A 21692-nucleotide genomic window follows, 5' to 3' on the forward strand; every position below is an offset into this window, starting at 1 on the left:
TTTGCTTCATCTGCCTCCGTGGTATAGAAATTCACTCGCTATTGCGAAATTCAAAAAATTGATCGGAATTTAAATGATTGGTCCCACATATTTAAGCAGTGATGTGGTGTGTTTTTCTTTTTCGTATGCTCCCTTTTGTTGTGTCTTTAACTGTGACGGGTTTTTCAATATATTTAAATGATAATAATAATCTAATTCTTGTAATATTATTTAGACGTTATTGTTCTGCAGCATATATAGTATGTTGCCGTTGTTGAAGTTTTTTTCGCACACATATTATGTAAATTATACTTGTTCACTTATAAGTCTTTTTTTTATGCTGGTTTCTTTCGTATATTTGTTTGTCTTGTATTTTGCGAAGTGTTTAATTGTGTCTTTATTGTTTTATTACTTTGTTTTCTTTTACTGCTCTTTCTTCTTGCTTTTGTATGACGGGTTTTCAAATAAATAAATAAACTGGGAAAGCCTTGGAAGGAATTTGGGATTTGTCCAATTAGCCTTTAGAGGCATTTGACTACGATTGAGGGGGAGGAGTTCCTTTCGGAGGTCAGCAATGATAGGCAGTTCCTTCAACTCTGTTTATAAATTGTTGGGTCAGTTGTGATCCCTTTACCGAGACAAAGCCTTCCAAACTAAGGTCCCTGGGAGATACTCTTTCCCAATACCAGTACTTGCCTATTCCCCCAAACCTTTATCCTGTACCTGTGGCCCAACACCCTATTCTATCCTAGATTACTGTCGAAATTTATTCTCTCAATAACTATCCCAGCGAACACATCCCAGAAAAGTCTTATTCAGATTTCACTCACATTTTTAGGTCATTTCAACCCCAAACGTTGTCACAAACATTTGTCTTTTTTGTCACAAAGAACTTTAAGTTAGGTCATGGGGCAAGTTGTGTTATAATTCAGATGTGGGTTTCCTTCCAATATTGGAAGCATAGTTTTATCAAAAATAAAAATTGTGTATGTCACATTAAAGCAAGAAAAGTTTTTTTTTTTTAAATGACATGTAAATTTCCCAAACTATTGCATATTTCAATTCTACAATTAGGCTATACATTTTATATTTATTTATACTATGAAAAAGTCATGTCATTTACATACCGGCCTCATCCCCAAGTGGTATGTATTGGCTAGAATGAGATTACAATCCAGATCATAAAGTTGATCAACCAGAATCCCTTTCATGGTACCCTGTAAAGATAAAAGAATAGGAGAATGAATAAAACATAGCGACATATATTACATCAATTTGTGGAGAACATACTGCTTAAAAATACAATATAATCAAACAAGCTATTTCATCATTTTCACAAGCTAAAAACAATACAATAAAAACAACTAACAAGTTATAGTGTTCATTCTAGCACAGACTTCGCAAGTGTCAGGGTTGTATTGCTTATGTCAATGTGCAGTCAGGAGCAGTGACTTATGAAAGACCTTAGTGTGTCTCATATGTGGTATTTATTTCATTACATATCATGGATATAAATCAGGTAGAAACAAAAATTTGAGGGGGGTTCATCAACAATTCCAAAGGTTTACTTCTCATTTCAATCTGACACTATGTTGAAGCGTTTCAGGGGCTTGTTCAAAATGCCTGTGAACGTGTTTTCAAAATAGCAATCTGCTACAAAAATCCATCAAAATAATAGTAGTCATTCTTGAATCAGCTATAAATAGCATTTTTTCTTCACTAGACAGTTTTTTTCTCAAGCAGGCTTTTAAATTCTTGGTTGCTAATGGTCATGGTTTGCTCTTTACTAAGTTGCACCTACTACTGCAACAGTGATTTTAGAATAATTGTCTTTTTAGTCTTTATATTACCCTGCAATGACAGTGGACCCCCTCCTCCATAAACACAAAATAAAAGAAATAAAATCTTTCTTTCTTAATAACGGTAAATGTAACAGAAAAACATAATAAACATAAAAACAGGGCAATTAATAGATAAAAATTTAAAAATAGACATTACTATAGAATATGCTACACTATCCATTCTATATAGGATTTTCAAATACAGATAGAACATTCCCAGATTGCTTTGCTGACTCATTTTTTTCACAAGTCTGTTTTGGCTGCTCAATTTTATATGTGGGGTGAGGGAAATTTCTGGGGATGATTGTCTGCAGGGTGGGAGTGGATTTTCCAGGGAACCCATTCACAGCAAGAGGGGGTATTTTCACAGCCTGTATCTCTATACACTTTGATCATGGTATAACCCTTCAGTAGTTGCCACTATTTTCTTATTTTCAGAATATTTTCTAAAAGAACTAAAAATTTAAAAAACAAAAGATATAGGATATTCTGTACCATATATTCACCCTATTGCTAGAGCCAGCTTCAAAAGCAGCAGGCCTCAAACATGGACAAGGTAACATAGGAGAGAGCTGTTTGGTAGTGAAAAGCATCAGCTATTACATCCTCTTCAATGTCCTGGTCACCAGCATTTATCTCCTTGTGTGCTTTCTGGTATAGCTTTTTGTTAAGAGCCGGGAACAGTTTATAAACTGTACCTTGTAAATTACCAAGCTAAAGAATGCCCCTAAATATGTTTGTGTTTGAGACAGCTCAAATAACAAAACCTTGAGTTCAGAGAGCAAGGTACATACAATTGACTTATATCCCATTTGGCCTCTGTAGCTCTTTCTCTTCTCCCTAGTTTGTTGAATATGGTAATGGTATTTGGTTCTGTCTGGTACTAGACGCAGGAGTTGGAGGAGGTTCTGGCCATTGAAGTTATTCTATCATCTCTTGTGGGGTTGGTCTCAAGGTTGTGTGCCATGTACCTATCCCTCAAATGGGATTTTCGGGAGTTGACTTGATGTCATTCATTGGATATGACCAAGCCAGCGGAATTCCTGACTTCTAATATGGTCCATGGTAGTGCATGAATAGTGGAAGAGTTTACAGAAGTCTCCATTAGATACTCAGTTAATGTAGGTGATCCCTGCTATGTAACAGAAGCATTTTGTTTCAAATGTTGAGACTTGGTGTTCATCATTAGCTTTGATTGACCAAGTTTCAATTGCATGCACATCAATGGGGATTATGAGAGAGTTAAAGAGTCAGACCTTCGGTGATTTTGATAGTGATTTAATTTTCCAGATTGACAATGGGCTCTTCAAGCTGCTGGTTGCCATGCCAAGTCTATGCCTAATCAATTTTGAACAATCATTATAAGAAGTTAAAAGAGTGCCAAAGTAGACCAAAGATTCTACATTTTCTATTTACTTTCCTTTAATTGTTAGCTGTATCTATCAACAAATGAAATGACATCATTTTTATATAATCCCAAAAAGAGCTTATCCCAGATTTGCCATTCAATTACTCGGACTATCTGTCTTGGCTTTTTCTACAATTAGCCATGTCTTGATGCCTACTGCAAAATACTTGATTTTAATTCAGGAGTCTCTAGACACCATCATGACCTTCGTTTTGACTGTGTTGATGACCATTCCGAATGCTTTGGCTGCTGACACCAGCTTGTTTGTGTCTGTTTGAAGGAGATGTTCAGTACTATTTATTTTCACAATGTTGTCTGCAAAAGCTAATTTGTTGATAAGTTTCCCTTCAATGGATGGGCTGTCTATGGTTTTAGCAAGTGAACACCACTGAGCTGATACCACATGGATGTCTAAAGAGCAAATTGGTGAATATATTTACTGAAGAACATGTCTTCATTTGTGTCTGAAAAATGTTATTTGGCAATCAATTTTATGCATCTATCATTTCCTAAAAATTCCAAGGAGGAACAAATATAATCTTGCAAAGTGGCAATATTAGAAACAACAGTAGTAAAATTGGCCTGGAATATTGAAATTACAATCTTCATAAAAAATCTGGACTTATTCTGAACAACGAGGAAGAATCTTGATAAGCCTTAGTTGTACCTTACAATTTCATATTAACTCCATTAAATGTTTATTAGTCCTAGAAAATCCCTGTTACTGCAAAAGATCAATATGAGTCAATACAGTACTTACTTATATCATTCCTAATAGGGCTTCACATTACATTCCTTCTCCCCATAATATACAAATATACAGCTCAAATTATATATATTCTCTATACACTTGGCTATACATCACTTTTTTTGCAAATAGATTGATATTACTCTATAAAGGCCTACTCAAAAGAAACCTACAAAATTTGGAAAACAACCTAAAAACAAATTCAGAAATATTTACTTATATCATTCTTAAAAAGGGTGTCACTTCACTTTACCCCCCCCCCCCTAATAGGCAGATATATATCTCAAATTATATATGTTCCATGCATTTAGCCATATGTTACTGAGTTTGCTGTTAATCGGATAAAGCTATTGTATTACTTTGAGGTTGTTTTCATGTTGATTTCCACCCTCTAATAGATAGATTTATGGTTAAATTAAATTGTGAGATCTTCTCCAATTCCCAGAATAGGTCTTTCTCTCTGGGTATTTTCATCAGCGTCATCTTTTCTCTCAAGTAGATTGGCACGCTATCTATATCGCCAATTTCATGCAGCACCATCTTTGTTCCCATATCAGCAAGGTGCTAATTTTTTACTGGGAACAAGCAGAGGAGGAGAAGGAATCCCCCGGAAGCGTCGTATTGTATCCGCTGGTATTCAGTTACCCGCAAATTGCAGGGAAAAGGTGAGGGGGTCCTTATACTTCCCTTTTTCCTGGGTGATTTCAGTATTCCTTACTGACTATTTGCTCCACCCCGGCCACTCTGATTGAACTATGCTCTATGATTTGGCATCTGAACCTGACCACCCAATGATTTGGCTTACTGCATCAGAGACCATTTCATTCCAAAAAGAAAATGAGCAGTGTGAAGCCAGACTTGGTTTATAGCCTAGTTTTGAACTTCGTCTTCCGACGAATCAAAGCAGGTTACAAGTGATGAAATAGTGGCACAGGCAATACAGTATTTCAAAGCTGATATGCTGACTAAGGCAAATGATGAATTATAGCAGTTAGCCGCTATGTCTACTTGCTCTACAGATTGTGTTAAGCCCCAGGACATGGTTGCTGATTTGATAAGAGCCATCTAGACTGGTGATGAGAAGAGAGTAGTCCTCTCCAAGTTTGTAATCTATGAGTCTGATGAAGTACCCAAACTCTCAGCGGAGGTTACAGCCCCACTAACTCCCATAGTCATTGAGCTTCTTTCTACTTTGGGCAGTCTTATTAAAAAGCTAAGCTTCTTCAGATCAGCACAAAATAAGGCTAGCGTGAGTGCGGGTGCAAATGCAACAAACCCTCCAGATACAGCAAAACCTTCTTACTCTGTGATTCTCAAACAACCTCCAAAAGGACTCAAAAAGCCAAGCAGTTGCATGAAATATCTTGAGGGCCTTGCTGGTGATTGCTGGACCCATATAGTGAACCTGAGGCCTCTTAGCAAAGAGTAGCGCGTGATACTTGATGACAAAGATGCAACAAAGTCTCTTGCTGAAGCACTAAACAGTGCTACAGACACTGATGCTTGTCTGAAGACCCCTGCTCATTGTGGCATTATAAGACCTGTTCCCAATGAGGTGTCGCCGAACGATCTATGTTAAATGATTAGGAATTGCACAAAAGCCGAGACAATTCGATAAACTCGCTCATACAAGCTTGCCTTTGAAAGTAAAGACGGTTTACAAGTAGCAATGAACAGCCCCATACTCTCGGCTATAAACGCTTTCGAAAAGACATGTATTGGTATTTGCCAATGAGGTGTTTTCAGTGCCAAGAGTACGGTCACGCTGCTAAGGACAGTAAAAACGCTACTCGCTGTTCCTGTTGCAGTGACAATCATGCAAACAATAAAGACAAACCCTGCAATGCTGCACTGAAGTTTGTTCTCTGTAAGCAGACAGACCATCCGTGCTACAGTGTTAAGTCCCCGCAGTCAGAAAGCTCATGATGAAGCCATGACCAAGTCTGAGCTAAAAGGGTCTTCATAGAATCTGAATGGCGGTGTAGTCAATAAACTCCCACTGACTGAAAGCTTGATGTCTTGCAACGACGTTTTGTGTCTACAAGGTCATTTCCTTTCAGCCAACTTACATTCCCTGTTAAAGTGAATGACAAAATTTACTTTTACAGGGTGCCAGCTGAGAATTTGGGCAAATGAAGACCTTCCGACGGACTGGTGGTACTAATCAGTTCTCAAATTTCGGCATAAGTATTTGTCGAGAACGAGTGTTTACTTGGCATAAAAGTTGCAAATCTGAGAGTATATTGCTGCTACATACCAACTGATTACAAGAACTTGGCTTCCAAAGAAAAGTTCTCCCGTGCAACAGTAAAGCTTGCTAAATCTTTGCAGCAGTGTGCCTATGCATCTCATCGTGTTATCCTCACCGGGGACGTGAACTGCAACCTCTCAGTGCCAGATCACTCAAGATCTCAAATACTTCTATCTGCTCTGTCCAATCTGTATGTTGTCCCAAATGACGGTTTGTATACGTATATCCATAACTCTGGAGCGACAAGTTCGCTTGATTTCAAGCTCTGCTTGAACGGCGTGACTGCAAATGGCTCAAACCATGTTGACTTTAGCATATTCGTATTGGATCATTTACCAATCCCCAACTCTTTTGTTTATCGAGAGTGTTCTTTTTAAAAAAGATGAAAAGAAACAGAAGTGGGAATTCAAATGTGACTGGAAGAAAATAAATGCTGATGTATATAAAGCAGAGCTTGATACCACACTTGAAAAAATTAAGATCCCTTTCCAACTGCTGCAACAATCCTCAGACCTCACCAAATTGGAGGAAACAATTCTAATCAACATTTACTGTAGTGAAATCACACATGCAATGCATTGTGCCATTCCAGTACGTAAAGTTCGTTTGGGTTCAGATATACCTGGCTGGTCGATAAATCCGGCTTTACAGCAAAGTTGCAAATCTTCAAAGTTTTGGCCCCAAATATGGAATGATTGCAAACGGCCGAAATTTGGTACCGTTAATGACATACGGTTATATACCAAAAGTCGTTTTGCTAAGTGTCTTGCCAATCACAAAGCTGAGATTGCTGACCGCAGGAGCTAGCGTCTTGCAACTAACCCAAATGAAATTTGGAGATTCATTGGGGGGAAAAGGTCAAAAGGTGTTGCTTCAGAGCTTCCAAGTGAGAGTAAGTGGATTAACTATTTCACCAGCAATTTTTCTCCACCTGATCCAGTTTCAGAAACCCGCTATAAATCACTAATAGTGGAGTTGATACTGAATCAAATATTGGTTTTGTAGTTATGGCCTCTGATATTTGTCAAATTCAAATTCAAATTAATTTATTTAACATAAAAAAATACAAACAAATTTACAGCGGCAATCTATAAAAACCCGAAGGTTTGTTTACGATGGCTGCAAATCTATTATTATAAAGCTCTACATCCACATAAAAACTATCTCTTTACGGGGAAAAATCAGCACTTGAACTGAATCAACATAAAGAACATCTCCTACTCTAAAAGGCTTGTAGTGCTATCATTCACATTCGAAAAAAGTTCTTGCGTGTTTATGATTAATTATTTGGTTTTCATTTATTACATGCAAGTGATAAGCTGCTGCAGCATCTACATTTGTTTTACAAAGTCATTTTTAATTCTGGTATTGTCACCAATTCTTTTTGTGTTAGTACATTGACTCCTGTTCCGAAAAAAGATAAAGATAGCCGGCAATGCTGTTTCTATAGGCATATAACAGTTTCTTCTGTTCTGTGTAAATAGCTGGAGTTACTAGTGATTAAGAACATAAATAAGGCTTGTTCAACTCTGGACAACCAGTTTGGATTTGAGGAAGGCTATAGTCGGGAACATGTGCATTATATACTTGTCAACGTTCTGATGGATATAGAGAATAGTGGCAAGTTTCTCTTCCTTGCGGCTCATGATGTCTCTTGTGCTTTTGATTCTAGTGTGCATTCTCATTTGCTGTATAGTGCACAACAGTGAAGTCTCAATCGTTCAGTTGTGCGGGTATTTAAAAATCTGTATGTAAGATCATGTGTTGTCAATGTTGTCATGAATGTACCTACTTGTCATGGTTATGTAATGTGTAAAGTCGTATTTCGAGTTTGGAAAGGAATCCGCCAGGGTGGTGTAACTTCGCCACCATTGTATAATAATAGTGTGGATGAACCCCAGAAAAAAGGCTAGAATTAATTTTGTTTTTAAAGGTTTGGACCTTTCCATACTCAATTATGCTGACGACATCCTGAATTTAAGTAGAACTGTACTGTCTGATTAGGAGAATGTGCTTAGTATGGAATATGCCAAAATTGGTCTCAATTTTAATGCTTCAAAGAACGAGGTCCTTGTTTTCTGCAAATCTGTCGGTGATGTTGGATGCATACAGTGAGGAAATCAGAGCGTTCAGTTATCTGCTTGTATTAAGTATCTTGGTTTTTCCGATAGGGGATATTGTAAAATGACAACTGCTCTCCTTATCTCTCATCTAAGTGAGAAACTTAGAAAAGCGTTTGGTGTGCTAGTTTGCTGTAAAGCTTGCTACATCAGGCGTATTCTCACCCGTGTCTATGATGCTTTTGCAATGCCTCACGTCCTTGCATTGACTCCATTTTGGAGTATGTTTACAGCAACTGATGACTATTTTTTCTTTTTTTTTTGTCTCCTCATCTACTCCATATGGAACCCTTATGTGTTATTCTGGGCAATAAAGATATTGATTGATTTATTTAATGGCAAATATATAACATGGAAAAAATCAGGATATAGACAAATGCACCAAAAATACATAATTTGAACTGTATATTTCCACACTGGGTTTGTGGGATGGTAAAGTAAAGTGAAGTGCTTTTAGGAATAATATACGTAGTTATTTTGGCATTTCTCAAAGCTGTCTTAAGAAGTTTATAGTGTTTCCTTTTAAGTAGGCATAACTGTACACATTTGAGCAACATACAAATAGATTTAAGAGCAAAGAAGAAATGTTGATGAAATCAAGAACCTCATTTTCAGAATTTCAAAGGCTAGTATTTTCTTTTTGGTAGGCCTAACTGTAAACTAGTACCATAACTCAGTTCATTAGGAGATGGTGGACAGAGTTGAATAGTCTAAAGTATATTACTTTTAGGGATGATGTAAGTTAGAAGGCTATTTTATAATGTCTCAAAGTAGGCTATTCTATTTTCCAACATTTTAGTGTTTCCTTGCTAAAAGTTGAATCACAAAATACTTGCCTGTTTAGGCCTTCCATCAGGTGTGCAAAAAGTTCCAAAGCTGCCAGTAGCAAAATTCCAAAAGCTGCTGACACTTTAGCTGCATAACTTGTGTTTTGAAAGCTTTGCTTTGAGCAAAAAGTATTTTTATACGTAAAATTTGCAGAAAAGTAACAAATGTAACTTAGTATAGCTTGCAGTTAGAAATATAAACAGTTTTCTGAACCACAATTAACAATATAATCTAAGTCAGTGGCAAGCCATATTCTAGCCATAAATATCATATTCCATATTTTAATATGTACCATTTTATCAAAATTCCTGTATCATACTTACTCTAATACTGCTAGTGGAGCATAGTATTCAAAGTCTGAAGTATACTGTATGTAGTTTACTGCTCTTACTTTATGGATGGATTTCTACACTCCAATGCAATTGGTATTATAAAAATAATGCATGCCCAACTGCATGTTTAATGCTCAATTATTACTAAAACTATAAAAAGCACCATTTGATTTTCTGGGAGAACAATACCAATTGGCAGCCTGGCAGTCACATGCATTATGAGGCTGTGATATTAGTTTTGCCTTAATCTAAACCCCAAAATAAACAGGGAATTGCTGCTACATTGTGATTTGACTGCTTTAGGCTATGAATGTTCCACATTCCAGCTTTCCCATTACCTGTTTTAACTGTATGTACACCTTGATAGCTACCTGTCCTTTAAAGATTATTTACACTGATGAATAAACAGTTTTGAGAGAATCTGGCTATTTGTGCAAGATTTGGACAAATATTCACTTTCAGTTGAAGAGAAGTGGAGTAAGTAAAAACTTGTCAACAAGGAGGAAGGATAACAACAGTCCTAAAGTAAATTTTCACATAGCAACACTGAAACTCAATAAGCTTTTAGTTTGAACAAGTTTTAAAAAGCAGCAGCATGAGAAGAGATACATACATCTTGTGAGAAGAGATAAATACATCTTGTGAGAAGAGATATTTCAGAAGAAATACATCACCTGATAAAAAAAAAATATCAAAACGAAACAGCTCTTTTTTGTTATGTAGTTGCTCTTTTTTAGAATCTTGGTTCTTGTTGGGTCGAGTTACTTGCAATTCATTACCACAAACTGTTTGTATCAATCTTCAAACACAGATATCAGGTAGCAAAGTAAAAAATAAAGACCAACTGTTAGTAAAAAAAAAGATCTGAGAAATAATATAAAACCTTACAAGAAAACAATCTGGAGATAATAACCAAATTTTTACTTTTGGCTATAATATTCATTTTTTTATGAATCATGGTTTGGGGTCACTTCTGTTTTAATCAACTATTCCCCCAAATTTGAATATAATCTATAGCTTAATTTTGTCTCATTAAGATGGGCAGAGGGGAGGGGCTACAATTTTTATGGTAAGAAGAATATATTTAGGAAAAGTTTTGAATGGCAAATCCAATTCTACCACAATTTTTTTTTTTTATTGTTTTTATCTCAGGATTAGCCTTCATACAGGGTTAATAATTATTCAAGCATTAGAAGCTGTGGAGGTAGGCCTAGGTATTAAAAAAAATTCAATGCCCTAATTTGAGCAATATATCTATTCTGTAAAATTGCACTGACTTACTTAACAACTTTCCTAGACCATAAAAAGATCCTAGACTGCAGTTGAACCACTCAATCAAGCATGGATGCCTACCAAAAACATTGCAGAGGGACAGGGCACCAGAGTAGCAATGGTGAGGGGAGGAAGAGAATACATTTGAAGATAAAAGGTTATATGCAAAATTAAATTCTCAGAGAAAAAGCAAAGTACTTAATTTTTAAATACCAAATGAAGCAAAATTCAACAAACTTTTAAATGGTGAAGATTTCTGGCAAACAGATCTATTCCTTTAATTGGTACTTATGTATTATACAGCCAACACTCATTAAGTGAAGTTAGGATAATCCTAATGAAAAATACCAAAACATGATGATAACATAATACTTTAGAAACAAATTTGGGCTATATATTTACACATTGGTGCTGGTAGCCTGACCTAAACCAACCTAACCCCCATTCCCAATGTGCAAAAATAAAGCCCAAATTACATAATTCCAATGTATTCTGTTACCTGCCACTCATTTTCCACTGAGTGTAAGCTAATTGTTTATTAATACAGACAGATAAAACTGGCTTGTTCTTGAGTTTTACAGAGCATAAACTTGAGTGTTGGTGGTATAATACATAAGTACCCCTTTTTCTAACATGTGTTCAATTATTATTTATTTAAGATTAACATATTATGCCCAAAACTTAGAGTAAAAGAAATTAAGACTAAGACTAAATTGCAGAAAATAAGAGAAATGGGTATCATCCTAAAGCGTCCATTTAATTTCTGACTAAAACAATGGTTATATTTTGAAAGAGCATAAAAAAAGATCTCAAGTGTTATTTTCATCTAAATTATAGCTCAATAATGAAAATATCTCCAAACTTATCAAAAAATCCCATCCCCCTTCTCTGCATTGGTACCATGCTTTCCCTTTTTCATTTTAGACTAATTTTCTAATCTAACTGTAATATTTTCAGACCTGTACCTAATATTTTGAAAATTAAAAACAGAATAGCAAAAAAAAAAAATTAAAACTCAGGGTCCAGCTGTCTAAAATAACCCTCTTCACATCAATAATCAGAACTACACTAAACATATACATGTTCAAATGAAATTCTTTACCGTGAGTCACAAGAGAATCTTATAAACATTATATCTAACAAGCCTTATAAACATTATGCCTTTGCTAGCATAGGAAGAAAGGTCAATTATTCAATGATTGATGTCTGGTTTTTGATGTGTAGTAAATAATTGAGACAGAAATTTTGGAAAGTAGTGAAAAAATTATGTAAGGTTAAGTAAAAGTGATAGTCACTAGGGGTAGATTGTCACTAGTGAAAAATCACTAGGGATTGTAACCCTGAACAAAAGAGGATTTTTAAGGAATCAATTTTTTTTAGAAGAGATTTTTGTACAGTAATATAAACTTACCCTCACCCTCTTATGTGCAAATATATAGCCCAAATTATACAAGTCCAATGAATTCTTTTGCCTTTCATTTGTCACTACAAAACTGGTTATCTTAGATCTTATGTTAAGCTAACTTCTTGAGTGTGTTCTGGAATATACAGAAGTACCCAAATTTTTACTTCATATTATACAAAAAGAAATTGTAAATATCCATATTAACAGACAATTCAGATAACTAAGAAGCAAACATACCTCTATAGTTGGAATTACATCCTGAATCCAAATATGACATTGGTTTCCATTGCAAGTTCAATTTTAAGCCTTTTACAGACCCTAAAACATGACACCTTTTTCTCTTATTTTAGATATGCCCTATTTTAGATACAGAAATGATAGCTTTTTCTCTTATTTTAGATATGGCTTAAACACTTGTATTGGTGTTAATCTTGAGATAAAATCAAGAATCAATAAATGCATGTGAAATACATGATATAGGCTATATATTTGGGTAAGCCTAAGGTTAGAAAGAGATAAAATTAGGTCAAAATTGAACTTGCAGTGGAAACAAATGTCATATTTGGATTCAGGAGGATATCTGATTCTAGATGCAAGTTTGTTTCTTGGCTATCTGAATTGTTTGTTAATATAGATATTTGCTAAAAAAAAAAAAATGCAGCTAACAAGGTTCGATTTTTTTATTATTAATACCTTATTTACACAATATATTAAATTCCCAACATAGAGAAAACCCAACAGATTTGGGAACAAAAAACACTTAATACATAAATTTAGATTAATTGTACCCCTAACATATTCCCCTAATGTGCAAATATATTACCCAAATCATACATTTCCTATGCATTTTGCCATGTTTCACTTGGGTTAAATGCCCTCCAATCTTTTTTGAAGCTTAAAAAGTGAAGGAAAACTTTCAATTTCCAATCAAATGAACCCTCTCCGAAGTTTATACAAGCTTCCCTTCTATAAAAACGATATATGACCCCAGAGTATTACTTAAAACGCCTGCCTCCAGGCCATGAGGGGTTGCGTTGACACAGGAGTTTTCTTTGTCTGACCTTTGAATTTTTTTTAATGAAATGGCTATTTTAGAAATTTTATTGGATAGGCTTGGGGAAAAAAGGTGTGTGTAAGGGGGGGGAGGGGCAAGTTGCCCTCGGATATCTTTTGACTCTTAAAAAGTGAACTAGAACTTCAAATTTCCAATCAAATGAGCCCTCTCTGAAGTTCATACAAGCATCCCTTTCATAGGGACCATACACGCCCCCAGGACAACACTTAAAACGCCTAATCCCTGGGCCCTGGGGGATTGTGTTGACACCAGAGTTTTTGTTATCTAATTTTTGAACGATTTTTAAAAAAAACTGGCTATCTCAAAATTTGTAGAGGATTGGTTTGGGGTAAAAGGGCATGGGGGGGGGGGGCTAGTTGCCTTTAAATCTGTTGGCTCTTAAAAAGTGAACTAGAAGTTTCAATTTCCAATCAAATAAGCCCTCTATGAAGTTTATACAAGCATCCCTTTCATAAGAACCATACATGCCCTTAGGGCATGACTTAGAACGCCTTCTTCTGGGCCCTGGGAGGTTGTAGGGACACCGGAGTTTTTTTTCCGACCTTTGAACTATTTTTTTTTTAACAAAATGTCTACCTCATAATATTCATCAGATGGGTTTGGAAAAAGAAGGCGTGGGGGGGGGGGGCTAGTTGCCCTTAGATCTCTATTGACTCTTAAAAAGTAAACTTGAACTTTCAATTTCAAATCAAATGAGCCATCTCTGAAGTTTATACAAGTATCCCTTTCATATGAACCATATATGTCCCAGGGCATAACTTACAACGCCTGCCCCTGGGCCCTGGGGGGTTGTAACGACACCCGAGTTTTTGTTATCTAACTTTTGAACAATTTTCAACTTAATGGCTATCTCAAAAAATTTTTTGGATTCATTTGGGAAAAAATGGGTGTAGGGGGGGGGAGGGTAGTTGCCCTCCAATCTCTTTTGACTCTCGAAAACTGAACTAGAACTTACAATTTCCAATCAAATTAGCCATCTCTCAAGTTTTTACAAGCATTCCTTCCATAAGAACCATATATTCCTTCAGGGCATAACTTACAAGGCCTGCCTTTGGGCCCTGGGGGGCTGTGTCAACCCCAGAGTTTTCGTTATATGGTCTTTGAACTATTAAAAAAAAAAAATACTATTCCAAAGTTCTTATCAGATTGGTTTGAGAAAAAATGGGTGTGGAGGGGGGGCTAGGTGCCCTCCAATCAGTTTTGACTCTTAAAAAGTGAACTAGAACTTTCATTTTTCAATTAAATGGGCCCCCTCTAACGCTTATACGAGCGTCCTTTTTCGTAGAACTCTACTTGCCCCTAAGGCATAGCTTACAGCGCTTGTCCCCAGACTCTGGGGGGTTTTGTTGACACCAGAGTTTTCTTTATATTCTTTGAAATATTTTTAACAAAATAGCTATCTCAAAATTTTTATTGGATAAATTTGGGAAAAAAGGGCGTGGGGGGGGGGGGGCTTATTACCCTCCTATATCTTTTGACTCTTAAAAAGTGAAATGGAACTTTCAATTTCCAATCAAATGAGGCCTCTCTCAAGTTTATACAAGCATTCCTTCCATAAGAACCATATATGCCCCCAGGGCATAACTTATAACCCTTACCCTGAAGACCTTTGGGGGGGGGGGAGTGTCATGCTCAAAGATATAATTTCCAGAAGTTGCAACAATGTTGAACAAAATGGCTATCTCAAAATTTTGATTCGATATGTCTTGGGAAATGGTGGGCATGGAAGGGATGTTAGTTGACTTCCAATCACTTTCAACTATTAAAAGTGCTCTAGCCATTTAAATTTCCAATCAAATGAGCCCTTTTTGAAGTTTCTACAACAACGCTTTCTATAAAACCTTATATGCCCCCAGGGCATAACTTATAATCCTTGTCCTGAGGGCTGTAGGGGGGGGGGTTCATCCTCAAAGACCCAATTTCCAGAATTTTCAACCACGTTGAACAAAATGGCTATCTCAAAATTTTGATCAGATGCGTTTGGGGAAAAGGGAGGTGTGAGAGGGGAGTTAGTTGCCCTCCAATCACTTTTGACTATTAAAAAGGGCACTAGCCCTTTGAATTTCCAACCAAATGAGCCATTTCTGAAGTTTCTATGACAAAAGATTTTTATAAAAAGCTTATATACCCACAGGGCATAACTTACAACCCTTGCCCTGAGGGCTGTGGGGGAGTGTCCTCCTCAAAAACATAATTTCTATTAGGAAATCAACTATGTAGAACAAAATGGCTATCTCAAAATTTTGATTGGATGTGTTTGGGGAAATGGTGGGTGTGGAAGGGGTGTTCATTGCCTGCCAATCACTTTTGACCCTCAAAAAGAGCACTAGAACTCTCGATTTGCAATCAAATGAGCCCCCTTTGAAGTTTTTACAACAACTCCTTCCATATGAAGTTCCTCTGGAAAAAATAAATAAATAAATAAATAATAAAACATTGGAGCTGTACAGCATTTACTATATGCAATGCTATAGCATTGTCTCTGATATTCTGGTGTCCATTTCCAAAATTTGAACTGATGAATCATTTTTCGACAGATTACATGCTATTCTATGGTTGATATTTTCTGTTTTCTGATCTTTAGTTGGACAAGAAAGATATTTTTCTCAATTCTCTAGTGTGCCAGAGAATTTATTTAACAGTCAGAATTAAAGAAGACTTAAGAAATATTTGAATTTATCTAAGGAGGTATTTTATATTACTTTCTGACTGATATGCAGAATCATTCCTATCAACAATAGAAGTTTGTGATTAAATGACTAAAAAAATAATAGGTACTCTGGATACTGGTCTTATCATATATATATTAAAATATGCAACACCAAAGAAGCTGGAGGTGTATTTCTTGAGCTAAAATCAAGAATCAATAAATGCATGTGAAATATATAATATAGGCTATATATTTGGGTAAGCCTAAGGTTAGAAAGAGATAAGATTAGGTCAAAATTGAACTTGCAGTGGAAACAAATGTCATATTTGGATTCAGGAGGATATCTGATTCTAGATGTAAGTTTGTTTCTTGGCTATCTGAATTGTTTGTTAATATAGATATTTGCTTAAAAAAAATGCAGCTAACAAGGTTCAATGTTTTTATTATTAATACCATATTTACAGAATATATTAAATTCCCAACATAGAGAAAACCCAACAGATTTGGGAACAAAAAACACTTAACACATAAATTTAGATTAATTGTACCCCTAACATATTCCCCTAATGTGCAAATATATTACCCAAATCATATATTTCCTATGCATTTTTTTCATGTTTCACTTGTCTTTTAAGCCTTGTAGGCTATCTACAAACTGAAACAATACTCACAAAATCAAGACAGAGAAAAAAAACAATGGAAATGTATAATTTGAGCCATGGGCACCTACAAGGGAGGCAGAAGGGGGTGCCAGCCCCCTCCTGGCTGAATGATACAGCCTTATTTTTATACTTCTGTTTTGATATTTCTATTATATAGCATTAAAAGTGCCAATTAGACCAGGTAAGCCCCCCCCCAAATTTAGCCTATAGGCACTCACAATTTGGGTTGTATATTTGTACATTCAGGGGGGGGGGGTAAAGCATGGTGGAAGCCTCTTCAAAATGTGTTAACTGTAATTTTTCTGCTTATTGTGAAGTAGCCTAAGAATTGTTTTCCATACTTGTTTCCATCTGAATAGCCCTAATTGTAGATTAACACTATTTATTAATTTACATCATGGTCTGGAAGCTATAGACAAGGAACTAATTTACCTTTTGGGGCCCTACTAAAGCTCAAAATGAGATTTGCTCCATAGGCTAAGCAATTATTGAATATAGAAATACCCTAAAAAAGGCATCAAAGTATTTATTTTCTTGCTTCTTACCTACATTATATATATAAATATATATACATAGGCCTATATATATATATATATATATATATATATATATATATATATATATATATATATATATATATATATATATATATATATATATATATATATATATATATATATACCAATCTTTGCATGCTTGTTCCTCACTTTCAGGTGGAAACTTATTGGGACACCCATAGTTCCTTGAACAAGCAAGAATACAATTAATCCTTACCTGAGTTCCAACAGGCATAAAAACGGGAGTTTCAACTACAACATGGGGCAGTGTCATTTTTGCTACTCTTGCTTTGGTTACTGGGCATTCTGCCAATACTTTAAACATCAAAGTCGAAGAAGACGCCATATGAATCCTTGTTTTTATGATTTGAATTTGGAACCCTTATACAACGGTCTGAGTTGCCAAGTTTTCGATTAATGAATATGTCCCTTGAGCATCCAGAAATGTGTCGTTTTCAGCCAAATTATGTCCATATTTTGTTGGTCGGCAGGAGAGTCAGCATTTTCACTTCTTTTGGTATTTTTTTTCTTGCCAATCAGAGTAATTCTTGTGCATGTCATAAGGTACAATCTACAAGTCAATTGATATTGCAGAGCGCTGGATAAGCTGGGTTGCCCTTCAATCAGGAGGGTAACATCCCCAAAGGCATAATTACTTAAACTTTAAAACAATGCTGAACAAAATAGATGTCTATAAATTTTGATTGGATGCTGGTTTTCGGAAATGATAGGCGCGGGAGGGGAAGAGGCCTTATCTTCAAATCACTTTTCACTCTTACGAAAGACACTTAACTTCAATTAAATGAGTACCATCTGAAGTTTATACGACTACCCATTCCATAAAACCTTATATACCCCAGGGGCATAACTTACAACCCTTGTCCCAGGAGTCTTAGGGGTTTTTTCATCGCTGAGGGCACTATATGTTCTTTGGAACCATTTTCGACAAAATTACTATCTTGAATTTCTGTTGGATGCATATAGGGAAAAGAAAACGTGGGTGGAGGGGGTGGCTGGTTTGCCTCTGACCCTTTCTGACTTTTACATATGGCACTAGAAATTTTGATGTTATGTTCCAAATTTCTAAAGCATGTGTCTTTTTTGCCCTTTTATGTCACTGTGTCCTGGCACATAGGAATATGTCCTTTGGATATAAAATATGTCCAGTTGGCAAGCCTGACAATGGTACCAGATGGTGATGACAAACAGCACAGGAAGGAATACAAAAATAAGCCGTCGGCATATTCCCGCTATTTCTTTTTCGGGTGGAGTTCGAAATTGTGGCTTAGATAGTGCATGCATGTGCGCCAAAAAAAAAAAAGAAAAAAAAAGTAATTCAGAGACAATAGTACCATTCGGGGATTAAAGCATGTCCCTTTCTGAAAGCAATAACTCAAAACAGGTAAAGCTCAGTGTTTATTCAAATTAATTTAAAAAACTTTCCGAACAATAAGTTTCCAAAGAAAAGTAAAGGCCATTTTAAACTTAAGATCAGTATATAGAAGTGCCTTTTAGAATTCAAAACCATAACGATTAGAAATTACTTTTAAAAACTAAATGAAACCCAAAACGAACAGAAATTTCATAAACAATCATAGGAAAAAACATACAACAAGTAATAATACAAATGAATAAATAGATCTTGAAGTGAGTATTGCTTAGATTGAACATGAAAATAAAGCTTAAAACGAAAAAAAAGTACTATTGATTTATCTTAAAACTTAAATTGAATATGCAGATCAAGCTTGAAACGAACGAAAATCACTACAAACAAGAGCTTGGGTATCATTTCCTTCTCTCACGGTGAAAGTCTAAAACCTACTGCGTCATTGACGCTTTAGTGAAAACCAGTTTTATTAAAAGTACTGTCTTTTGTACTTAATATTGAAAATAAACATTAAAATTATAGTAAAATTTTGAACGGATGAACTTTCAGTAAATTAATTTCAATGTACATAAATATTCAGTTTAATTTATTAGTTCTTTTTAGAGTTGTTCAAGATGAATATAGTTTCAAGACAAACAAGAGTTTGGATACTACCCCCTTCCTTAACTGTAAATAGAAAATAAAAGCCTACTGCGTCATTGGCGCTTCACTGAAAAGGAATTATATTACAAATATTTTCTTTTTCAGCTCTTACAGCATTGAAAATAAAAATAAAATTAGATTGAAATAAATTCTTGAACTGATGGATCTTTCAACAACTAATATCATTATATATCAAATATTCAATTTGATATTGTTTATACTTTCCAAGACTGTTCAAGACGCATATAGTTTTCAGTAAAGTGCCAATGATGCAGTAGGTTTTAGACTTTTACAGTGAGAGAAGGAGGCGATACCCAAACTCTTGTTTGTACTGATTTTTGTTCGTTTCAGACTTGATTTGCTTATTCAATTTAAGTTTTACTCTTTTTAAGATTTATTTATTCATTTACATTAATATCTATTGTATATTTGTTTGCATTGATTGTTTATTTAATTTATATTAGTTTTAAGTTTCATTTATACTTCAATAGTAAAATTTTTTTTTCGTTTTAAGCTTGATTTTCATATTCAATCTAAGCATTACTCGCTTTAAGATCTTTTTATTCATTTATATTATTACTTGTTGCATGTTTGTCTCTATAATTGTTTGTTTAATTTCTGTTCGTTTTGGGTTTCAATTATTCTTTAATAGTAATTTTTGGTCATTTTGAGTTTGAATTTTAACATGTATTTGTATCTGCTGAGCTTAAGTTTAAAATGACCTTAACATTTCATGACCTTTATGTGTTCAAAATGTTGATAATCCACAAAAATAGGACGCGGAAGTAAAAAGACCACATAATATTAAAAATAAGACGCTCGAGAATGATTTTTTGGGGGAATTTACAGAAAATGGAAAACTTGAGAACACTTTTAACAAACAAGAGCTTGGGTATCATTTCCTTCTCTCACTGTGAAAGTCTAAAACCTACTGCGTCATTGACGCTTTAGTGAAAACCAGTTTTATTAAAAGTACTGTCTTTTGTACTTAATATTGAAAATAAACATTAAAATTATAGTAAAATTTTGAACTGATGAACTTTCAGCAAATTAATTTCAATGTACATAAATATTCAGTTTAATTTATTAGTTCTTTTTAGAGTTGTTCAAGATGAATATAGTTTCAAGACAAACAAGAGTTTGGATACTACCCCCTTCCTTAACTGTAAATAGAAAATCAAAGCCAACTGTGTCATTGGCGCTTCACTGAAAAGGAATTATATTACAAATATTTTCTTTTTCAGCTCTTACAGAATTGAAAATAAAAATAAAATTAGATTGAAATAAATTCTTGAACTGATGGATCTTTCAACAACTAATATCATTATATATCAAATATTCAATTTGATATCGTGTATACTTTCCAAGACTGTTCAAGACGCATACAGTTTTCAGTAAAGTGCCAATGATGCAGTAGGTTTTAGACTTTTACAGTGAGAGAAGGAGGCGATACCCAGACTCTTGTTTGTAGTGATTTTTGTTCGTTTCAGACTTGATTTGCGTATTCAATTTAAGCTTCACTCGTTTTAAGATTTATTTATTAATTTACATTAATATCTATTGTGTGTTTGTTTGAATTGATTGTTTATTTAATTTATATTCGTTTTAAGTTTCATTTATACTTCAATAGGAATTTTTTTTTTTCGTTTTAAGCTTGATTTTCATATTCAATATAAGCATTACTCGCTTTAAGATCTTTTTATTCATCTATATTATTACTTGTTGCATGTTTGTTCCTATAATTGTTTATTTAATTTCTGTTCGTTTTGGGTTTCAATTATTCTTTAATAGTAATTTTTGGTCATTTTGAGTTTGAATTTTAACATGTATTTGTATCTACTGAGCTTAAGTTTAAAATGACCTTTACATTTCATGACCTTTATGTGTTCAAAATGTTGATAATCCACAAAAATGGGACGCGGAAGTAAAAAGACCACATAATATTAAAAATAAGACGCTCGAGAATGATTTTTTTGGGGAATTTCCAGAAACTGGAAAACTTGAGAACACTTTTAACGAGTATGAGACGCCGAAAAATGTTTGCCAAAATGAAGCACTGATTGTACTAGGGAAAAAGGAGACAAAATTTATTGTTCGCGCTTTTCCTCGTAGAGTTCGAGAAATTTTAGTACAATATGAAAAATCAAATGTCAGAGTTCAGTTCTCATTTGATGACGAAGTATTTGTTTTTGTGGTAAAAGTAAAGAAGACTAAAAGAGAGGAAAAGATGCAAAACGGAACTACAATAAAGAAATGCAGTCAAAGATATTGAACGCTGGAGTCCAATTCAGATTTAATGATGATTTAATGTGCGCGATTGGAAGGTTTGAGAAAAGTAGAGATGAAAAGAGACGTGCAAAAAGAGAAAAAATTTGGAGATTCAGCCTGCAGTGGCGAGAAATAAAAAGTTGGATGGGCTGATTGGAAAAACTTGGGAAGGAATCTGAGATTAGTACTATCAACTCAAAAGATATATTTATCCCTTATGAGGGGGAGGAATCCCTTGGGGATGATCACCTGCAGGAGGTCGTGAAG

At 34.8% G+C, this 21692-nt stretch overlaps 1 protein-coding gene across 1 annotated transcript in view; it reads right to left on the reverse strand.

Moving 5' to 3' along the window:
* Tgt (tRNA-guanine transglycosylase) overlaps positions 1-17493 on the reverse strand; it is a 128604-nt gene extending 111111 nt beyond the window's left edge. The window contains exons 1-2 of the mRNA XM_089093972.1: positions 17346-17493; positions 1107-1196 (exon numbers count right to left, since the gene is read on the reverse strand). Of these exons, the coding sequence (XP_088950098.1) occupies positions 1107-1196; positions 17346-17474 (219 nt within the window). The 5' untranslated portion in view covers positions 17475-17493. The remainder of the gene's footprint in view (positions 1-1106; positions 1197-17345) is intronic.
* Between the last annotated feature and the right edge of the window lie 4199 nt (positions 17494-21692).

Source organism: Artemia sp. Qi Xiang Cuo, chromosome 9 (genome assembly GCF_049724085.1).
Source record: "Artemia sp. Qi Xiang Cuo chromosome 9, ASM4972408v1, whole genome shotgun sequence".
NCBI lineage: Eukaryota > Metazoa > Arthropoda > Branchiopoda > Anostraca > Artemiidae > Artemia > Artemia sp. Qi Xiang Cuo.